Source organism: Leishmania braziliensis, chromosome 35 (assembly GCF_000002845.2).
Source record: "Leishmania braziliensis MHOM/BR/75/M2904 complete genome, chromosome 35".
Lineage (NCBI taxonomy): Eukaryota > Euglenozoa > Kinetoplastea > Trypanosomatida > Trypanosomatidae > Leishmania > Leishmania braziliensis.
The window spans coordinates 1591838-1601198 of NC_009326.2; the positions used below are offsets into that span (position 1 = coordinate 1591838).

The 9361-nt window shown below is 53.7% G+C and overlaps 1 protein-coding gene and 1 pseudogene across 2 annotated transcripts; both read left to right on the plus strand.

Moving 5' to 3' along the window:
* Nucleotides 1-1636: 1636 nt before the first annotated feature.
* Nucleotides 1637-3732, plus strand: LBRM_34_4191 (annotated as a pseudogene). The gene is given in 3 exon segments: nt 1637-2101; nt 2103-3602; nt 3604-3732. Coding segments are annotated over 3 exon segments (2094 nt in total).
* Nucleotides 3733-6798: 3066 nt separating this feature from the next.
* Nucleotides 6799-8604, plus strand: LBRM_34_4200 (hypothetical protein, unknown function; the record flags this gene model as incomplete). Its single annotated transcript, XM_001568472.1, has 1 exon — nt 6799-8604. The coding sequence occupies one exon, from the start codon at nt 6799-6801 to the stop codon at nt 8602-8604; it is 1806 nt and encodes a 601-aa protein (XP_001568522.1).
* Nucleotides 8605-9361: the final 757 nt, after the last annotated feature.

The window sequence follows — 9361 nt, forward strand, 5'->3', positions numbered from 1 at the left end:
ATAGCAAACCTCACGTTGTGCAGCGTGTGTGTATGTGTATCTGTTTGTGAACTTCGTCGCTTCACCTGCGTATCAAAGCCTGCAGCAGCGCTTTCCCGCCTTTGCACGTAGGCCTTGCTTGAGTGCAGATCTGGAGTGGGGCTGGGCTAGCGACGGTTGACCTCGGAAGAGATCTCTTCATGCGGCTGTTCTTGTTGTAGGCCAAAAAGAGCGACTCCTTGTAAGGACACACTGGCGCTCTTACGCGTTTGCTTAGGACTGAAAATGCGCCTTCTGTAGAGGTTGGATTTACCATCTTTTTTTCTTTTATCGGCTTCACATCTTCTCCATCATTCACTCTTTCCCTCTTTCGCTGTTTCCTCTTTCCTTCAAGTGGTTGTCGATCTCTTCTCCCTCGCCCTCTCCTGTTCTCCGCTTGTTTCGTTCGCCTCTATAACTATTAACGTTTCATATATAGAGAGAGAGCGAGCGAGTTGTTTTGCCGTTCTCGTTGATCAGAAGCGCTGTTGTCGTGCAGCAGGCGATACTCAGCACCTCGCCACCAAGAGCAAAACACGACGCGCATAGGCGAGAGTAGGCGGGACGCGCATCGGAGGTTCAGTCACCAACTTTTTGTCTGCCGTTGTCCCCCCCCTTTGTCTCCATCTCCCTCATCATTCACTAGAGACACTTTCCGGTTGATAAGGTACTCCACACGTGTGCTCATCTTTTGCGATTGTGTAAGTTTTACGCTCGGTGTTCTGCGCAGGTCGATCTTTTTCTTTTTTTTTTCGGCCCAGAGATCTGCAGGCAAGATTTTTTGTTCTAACGACTAACAGGATAGTATCGCCCAGCAGACGAAGCATTGTGCACGGCAAAGAAGAGAGGTAATCTCGCGTCATCCCTCCTCCACCATCACACCCCAGACTTTCTCTCTTCTCGAGAGCACATTTTATGTTTGCACATTTTCGCTTTGGTGAATGTGGTGGGAAAGGCTAGAACCATATCACTGACGCCCTCTCCCATCTTTTACCGCCTCTGTTCCTCGATTTCCTCGCCTCACTTGCAGCTCACTGCCTTCCCGTATATTCGTGTTATCCGCGACTTCTATCTTCGAGGGGTTTCCGGTGGTGTTTTTTGTTTATTCGTTTTTCTCCTTCAAGTGGTTCTTTCCCTTTCCCTTCGTTTTCCATCTCGCTCTGTGCTGACGTGTTTCTGTAGGTGTGTTGTCTTCTTGCGTATTTTGTACTTTCTTCATTGCCGGCGTGCGAGTGTGCGCCCCTCTCTCTTTGCCACCTAAATAGGGCAGACGAAGGAGGTATACCGTTGCCGCTCTAATCTGCTCTCTCTCTCTCTTCTTTCTTTTTTTGTCTGACTCACTCTCTGTCTCGCTTCATCTTGCGCTCTTGGCATTTCCTTTGTGATTATTCTCTCTTGCCACCCCTCATCTGTTTGCTGTCGACTCCATCGTATCCCTCTCTCCAGCGTCCAGTTGTACTTCCTGTGTTTGCAATTGCGTGACTCGACTCTTCTTTTGCTCTTGTTTTGAGAGATCTCTGTCGTGAGTCTCAAGTCGCTCTGCACCTTCATTGTCTTGTCATCGTCGCGTTCTACATCTTGTTAGTCCTGGTCGAGCTCTCTTCCCCACAAACACCAAATGAGTACGGCATCCATCAACGAGAGCGTCCACTCGATGGCCGACAGTCTTGACGAGGAATTTCTGCCTACTCGTGCCATTCACGTAAAGAATGTGGCGCTCTGTCATGGGATACGCGACGCGCCACGAATGAGGTTTCAGCCGTCCTTTGTGCGCATTAATTCGATGGACTACAGGGGCCACGGTATTGTTGAGGACATGGACAAAACGATGCCTATCAGCGCCTTGCCGTCACGCCTGTCTCCGTCGTCATATCCACGGAAGCCCGTGGCGACAAACCTGCTTGCTGAGGTGGAGAATGACACACGGCAGCCCCATCCTGCCCATACGCAACGGGAGGACAAACTCCTTCTCGGCTTTTCGCTTGACGCCGGGGACTCGAGGGCAGCCTACTCACATGCATCGGCGTAGTCTACGTGCGTCCCCTCATCTATTGCCGTACCAGGCCCAACGGCAGCAAAGTGACTGCTGCCAGCAGCTCTTGACAAGCAGTGATGACCATAGCAGGCAACGCACAGGCCGCTTTCGCCTCAAAGCACACTTTCTTCAGCGATGCCGTTGTGAACCTGCACTTGCCCTTGGCCGTCTCATGCGTGGGCAAGACGGAGGCCGTGCCACAGGAACACCCATCAAGTCCGGGGTGACTTCAAAGTAGCTTGCAAGCGGGAGCAGATCTAGGGAGCCCACTATGCTGCGTCATCCTCCGCGCTGGAGCGTTGGCTCGAATGTGAATGCGTTCCGTAGCGCATACAGCAGCAACATCGTTGTTCATGTTCTCCGTCAAGGTGAATTTATGTTCCTCAGTCACAGTGATAATGCTCACCTGACTGGCGCCAATCGAAGAGGGGTGGTGCCAGCTTCTACCACGGGTGCTAGTCTGACTCCCACGTTGTCGAATGCATTGTCGCCGTACTAGACGTCACCAGCAGCAATAGCGTTCTTAGCGCCTTCGCCAACCTCGAGGTTGCGCTTTCTACTGGTGGAGAGCAGTACCAGGAATGGAGGCGATTAGTCATCTCTGTGATGAACTTCAACAGAGAAGCGCACGGTAGCACAGAAAATGGCCTTCCCCGCGCTGTCGGCTCCAGCTGGTGCCACCAGCCTGGCCGCTCTATCGCCTGGGCCACCTCAGCACGTCTCCCTCATGCTGTCGCTGAACACGCAAACGACGGAGAGCGACACCACTGGGAACTCCGCTCCGCCGCTCCACAGTGTCAACAGATACTGCTCCTTTGTGCGACTGCTGCCGAAGTGCTTCACCGACGCGCACACCACCGAGAATAACGACGTCACAGCAGCTTCCAGCCTTCTGAAGGTGCCGGACTCGGTAGGCCACACGAGCAGCTCTAATTCGCAGACCCCCGTCGAGACTGTGTTGGTAGCTCTCGATATGGCCAATACGACATGTTTGTCTAACTACAGCCTGCCAGGAACTGCTACGGTGCCGCAGCCACCAGTGAGGATGAGCGCTTGAAAGGTAGATGGACCGCGATTCGCCCCCGATACGCAGTTTCATACAGCACTGTCGCAGCAACGTGCATGCAAAAGCCTCATGCCTGTCCCGGTCCGTGTTGCCCTGGCTAATGGTCTCGGATGAATGGTGCGCCGAAGCGTCTGGAGACAGGCAACGTCGAGAGGATAACCTGCGGATCGATCTTGTGAGGAGCAGCTAGCAGTTTCTCCAGAAGACTGATACGTCGCAGAGGCTGAGTTCGTTGCTGAACGGTGGTGTGAGCGAGCGCAGCGATGCAGTGCAGCGCACCTCCTGCACACCGTTCCACAATGATGAGACCCTGCCAAGCCTTCCGCCTCCCGGGATGCTAGTGACCTGCACCTCACGAACAACCGGCCGAACATCTTCACGTCAGTCATTTGCAAAACGATGAAGAGGCTTGGAGAGTAGAGAGGGGGCAACATTGCCTCACCCGCTCATCTGCAACCGCTACCAAGTCCTACCACCGCGGTGACCGTCGGCGGATAGCGCGTTGCCTATGTTTCCTATGCCGCTGCGCACGGCTTCAGCGACCATATCGGCGTTATTACAATCGTATTCTTTCGGCGGATCGCCATCGTACTCCGGCCCTTGCTCTGCGTAGTCTACGGCATCCGGTGATGCCGGGGGTGGGTGCTCATCGCAGCCATCTGCAACCAAGGTGGGAATGAAGTATACGATATCGATCGAGTTGCTTGATCGGGGAAACACCCCTCCTACTCGAGCCGTTACCAGCGCTAAACAAACCCGCGTATGAGGTTGGCGCGTCTGTGCAGTACTCCGCGTGTCGCCATGTCGGTTTCCCTCTATACTGTGAGCGTGTGCCCATGTCTTCTTTAGTTGTTTGCTCGCTTCATTGAGGTGAGGTGACACTGCGAGTATGGCGGTTCTTTTCCCCTCCATTCATGCATATTCCCTACTCTTTTCTGACAGCGATGATGCCTCAACAGGCGCAGGCGTGCTGAATGCGAGCAAAGGATCAGCAGACACACACACAGAGAGAAAACGACTCTGTCCTTCACAACACAGAAACGTTTTGACAGTCAGCGAGACGTTTGCGTTTCATCGCCCCCCGCCACCCCCCACCCCCCACCACCACCGCAACTCTCATTTGCTCATTTTTTTCTTGAGGAGTTTGAAGGTGAGGATTGCTTGATCACTTTGTGTCTGCAATGGCATGTGTCTGCCGGTGTGCGTATGCCAGCGTGTATGCCGTGTGTAAGGTCCGCAACGAGCGCCTCCGTTCTCCCGAGGGAGTGCATTGGTTCGCTGCCGATTCTCTTTGGTTCCTCTCTCCCTTCCACTCTTTCCGTACGTGCTGTGAAGATTTCTTTCACCTTTCTATTGCATCGGTGCGCGTGCGTGTACTCTATGCGAATGCACCTCTCTCTCTCTCTCTCTTCACTTGTGTGTCTTGTTCTCCTCTTTCTGGTCGGCGATGCGGAATTGCTCGTTGCTTGACAGTCATTTTTTCGTGCTTCTCTTGGCCATTGAAGCCGTACTGTTTCCCTCTGTGACTTCTTCCCACACCAGCCACCGAAAAAGTGTTCTGGGGTGCCACAAAGCTAGATGCCCGTCTACACATCCGCCCTCGCTGTTCCTCATTGAGGCGAGGCAGGAGCACTTTTTTCACTCTGACCCTGTGCGACTGCTCTACACGGTATATCCTTCGATGACAGCTCTTCATCGCCCATTTGATCGAACATTTGGCCAGCGTTCCCTGCTACGCCGCTGGCGTATTATGCTGACGCCAATAATGTGCATGCTCGTGATGCCTCCTCCTCCTCTGATCAACTTTGACTTCACTTTCCCTCTCTTTGTTGGTACATTGTTTTCCTGAGTGCTCGTCATCGCTGTTTCTTGTCACCATTAACACGCGCACATCGGAACCTTCTCGAGCACCTTCATCCATATTGCTTCTCTGGTGCGTGTTTGTGTGCATCTCATCACCTCCACAGTACATGCAGCCAGGCACCATTCCAAGTCGTTTGTCTCTCCCTGTGCTCTTTTTCGTCTTGGATGCAGCTACCTCACGAGGTTGTGCATTTTTCCACCGGCTCAGCTCTTTGAGGTTCGAGAGGGGGGATGAAGCAGGCCTCCTTCTCTCCCTTTCGTTCTCTCTCCACTGTCTGTATCTCAGCTACGTTCCTGCTTATTTTTGGTACACCACCAAAGGCCACACGTGCGCTTCCACCTGAAGCGCTTCCCACCACACGAGTCGCTTTGGTGCTCATGTGTATTTTACTTAAAGCACTGAGGAAAACAGAAAGAAGGCAAAGGTACATCAGGCTCTCAGCAGAACAAAACTCACACACTACCCACAGACATATAGACGCAAAGGACCAACTTTGCACTTCACGCGCGCAGCTGGCAGCCTCCGTGCATTTCTTCTTTCCCTACTCAGACGCTCTTCTACACAGAAAAAGCAACATAGAGACCACCAGGGAAAGCACACGTACAGGGCCACATAAAGGAGAGGCATACATACGGATCCACCAGCGCTGCCTGCTCTCTTCCTCCCTCTTAGCATTGCACGAGTTTTTGTGCGTCACTTTTCTCAGACTTTGTTCGTTGACGTGGTCTGCCTGTCCCTTTGCCTTTGCACGATTTGTTTCTTTGCCACCCACCTACTCACCCCCTCTTTCTCTCTCTCTCTGAGCTTCGCCTCTGTTGGCACTGCGCTGCCCTTTCCTTCCGTCTTATTGTTTCTGCCAAAGTGCCTATTTCTTATCGTTCTTTTTTTTGTTTCGTTTTCATTGGCCTGTTGTCTCTTTGGTTTGTTCCTCTCGAATCCCCTCCTCCCCCATCCATTCATCCATCCTGCCTTCTCGGTTTTGTCTCTGAATTTGTCTAGTTGGGAAGCACACCCGTCAGCACACACGCACCCACCCACACACACACACACGCCGTAGCAATCACCTTCACTTGTGCACATAGACGCGTCCCCACAGACCGTCGCCGCCTCCTCGCCGACACGTGCATGGTAGTGACGGGTTTGCGTCTATTTCTTTTCTTCATCTGGTTGACCTCCTCGCTTCTGTCTTGAAGCAGAGCTAGCGACGCCTCTCCCAAGTCCGCCCCTCCCCTTCCTTTCCTCTCCGTCCGCCTTGTCTGTCTTAACTTTTCTTTCGGTCATGTGAACGTTGCGTGCGTGACGCCTTTTTTTTCCTTCTCTTTGGCCTTTAAGGATTATCTTTTCTTTTCCTTTTATGCGTCTCCCTCTCGTTCTCCCTCTCTAGCCCTTCTTCCTTCATCAAGCCTCTCTTTCATCCCACTCCTCCTATTCCACTCTCCTGCATACGTGTTAACACTCCCCATTCCTCTCCCTCATATTTTGTGTGTATTCCCTTTCGTGTGGACTCTATTCTCCTCTAGCCGCTCGTCATCTCTCTCTCTCTCTCTTTCTCTGTGCGCATTATGGTGTTGTGTCTTGTTGTCTTCCTTCGTTTTATACCCCCTGTTTACCACTTTCACTTGTGTTTTCATCTCATTCTTCGTTTCGCCTTTTCTCATCTTCGTGTGTTCGTTCTCCGCCCCGCCCCCTCCTCCCCCTCCTCCGGCTGACCGCTGCAGCGTTGCATTTTCGTTGTGTTCCGCATTGATTGGTAAATTAATTCGCTTCGTCTTTTTGTTGTTTGTTTGCTTAGTTCTCTTCTAACTGTAGGACGTAATGACGGATTTTCCGGAGTGGAGCGCTGGCGAGATCGTCGAGGACGATGTCGGGGAGTACCTGGACGCACGCAGCGCTCGTGCCGCGAAGCTCCCACCCAAGATGCGCCGCGAAGGACGCATTCCGCCCAAGAAGGACCCTAAACTCTCTCCGAGTCCCAAATTATTTATCGGGTTTGTTCCGCTTCCGGAGTGCGAGAGTGTGGATGACGACCTCGTTGAGAAGAGCCTAGACAGCTCGCCGCCAGGGCTGTCCCGTGGCAAGAGGCAATTACCTAAGGTGTCGCCACTCCGCCAAGCCTTAGCACAGCCGAAGGGACCGTCTATAGCAGCGAAGGTATCAGAGACGGCGCTGGCGCAGTTGTCCACACCACCTTTGGCTACACGTTGCCGACCATGTGTTGCGTCAACGACCGACGTTTCTGCCACCCGCCGAGGCAGCACAGCTGCTGCTGCCCCCGAGCAGCTCTTGTCCAATGTGACCGCATCAAGAGGCAGTCGGCGTCCCAATGCCACGCCGCAGAACACGGATCCCAACCCCCTTTCTCCGTCAACGTTGCGGCCGGTGGCCAGCGTAAAAAGCAGCAAGACTACGCTGCCGCCGCCTGCCGACCGCCAGAACACGGCAGGTCAACCTTCTGCACCGAACAAGCGTATCTTGAGGGTCTCTTCGCCGGGGGTGTCTGTGAGCAGCTTTGACAGCAGCACCAATTTCGAATGCGATGGCAGTATAAGTGCAGTTGCTCCACCTCTCTCCGCCCCTGCCGAAATGAGTCTGCCAGCGCTAAGGAATCAGGCGGTCCGTGCTCGGCATGACAGTCTGCGAATGCCCTTCTCTGCTGAGACACCGGCGTCACTGCAGGCCAAGACTCCATCGCATGCCCCGCTGCGTACTAAAGCGTCTGGGACGCGCGGGTCAACGCCAACGAAAACCGATCGCGTTGTCGCGTGCAACAGCACTGCACCCGCTTCTTCACACATAGTGAATCCCCATCCATCCTTGTGGGAGCCTGCTAGCGGTACCTACAAGGCTCGTGTTTCGAAGGTTGCACCGACCGTGGCTGCCCCTGCGTCCGCGGGCCCGATGAGGAGCTCCGCGGTAGCGATGAGCGGACATCGCGCGGTGCCGCTCTCGAGCATAGAGCGGAGCACCCCTCTGCAGCGCTTCACGTCGAAGCCCAAGAGTGAGCCCGGAGCGTCCGGTGACGGCTACACCTATGGCGGCTACCTTGCGTTTGGCAGAACAGTCGACTATCAGAGCAAGGACACCTTTGCAGGGTCACAGACGTGCACCGTTGTGTCTAGCGTTGCTTCGTCAACCGACTACTCGGTACTGCCGGTAGCGTACGACTCGAATGCGCATGGTGTGGGTAAGACGGGGCCATTCATAGCGCTGCCGCACATCGGCTCCGCTAGGGCGTCGACGATCGCTGAGCTGCGCAATCTCCCCGCTTGCACACCTGCTGTACCTGCCGCCAGCGGCCAACGACTCACTACCATAGCACCAGGATCATCAAAACACCCGCGACCCTCACGGAATTCGGTGCCTACCAGCGCCATGGCTTCCCGCACGCAGTCCTTCTCACAGAAGGGGCCCGCCACAAAACCTGCAACGATCAGTTCAAAGACATCGTTGACTGCTCCTGCTCTCGTTGCCAGCAATAAGAACAACAAAGTCAAAGAAGAGGTTCACGCGAATAACCTGAACGACAACAGGGGCCCCCTGAACGCTGACAAGCACCGCAAGTCTGTACCAAATAAAGGACGATCGCTGCGTCGGCGCGGCACAGACTTTGAGGAGGTTTGATCAGAGACCTTGTGGCAGCCGCTGCTCCACCCCCCCCCTCTTCCGACCCACCCTTCTCACACACCCTTTTTCCCGTCACGATGAGTTCATTCCTAACATCCTTTCGGATCCTCGTTGAGTTGTTGACGGCCTGTGTGTGCCGGCATGTGGTCTGGTTGTGGGTGTAGGGTAACAAAAGCGACGAAAAGCGCTTTGCCACGCACGTCGTCCTCGTGTACACCATGCGGCTGCTCGATGCGTGTTGCGCAGGGACGACAGGAGGGGACACACCAAGCACGCAACAGAGAAGAGAATCGCAGCCGCCTCTACCGCTGTTTAATTTGGTGTGCGTGTTTGTGTGACTGTTTTGTTTTCATTCCTTTAGGCGGAAGAAGTGTACCTCCATCCCTTTACGTTAGGCTTTCCCCCATATTTTTTTTTCCCCTTTCACTCGTGTGTGGGTATTTTTTGGGGCATGTAATGTGACCTTGTCTGCGCGCTCCAATTGCATCCTTGTTGAACTACTCAGCTGATCAACAAGACACACTTCCCCCGCTTGACTTGTAACTATGTCTTTCTCATCCTCCCGGTTTTCCCTTCTTCTCCTTCTCTTCTTCTACACCCGTACCTCTGTGTATCCGTTGCTTCTGCGTGTTGGGTCTTATTTCACTCCCACTTAGCATTGCCTCAGACGTAAGGCCATATCCTCTTGTTTGTGTGTATACGTTCTTCGCCTCTTCCGCCTTCTCGTTCTTTTTTGTTTGTTTGTTTGGTTGGT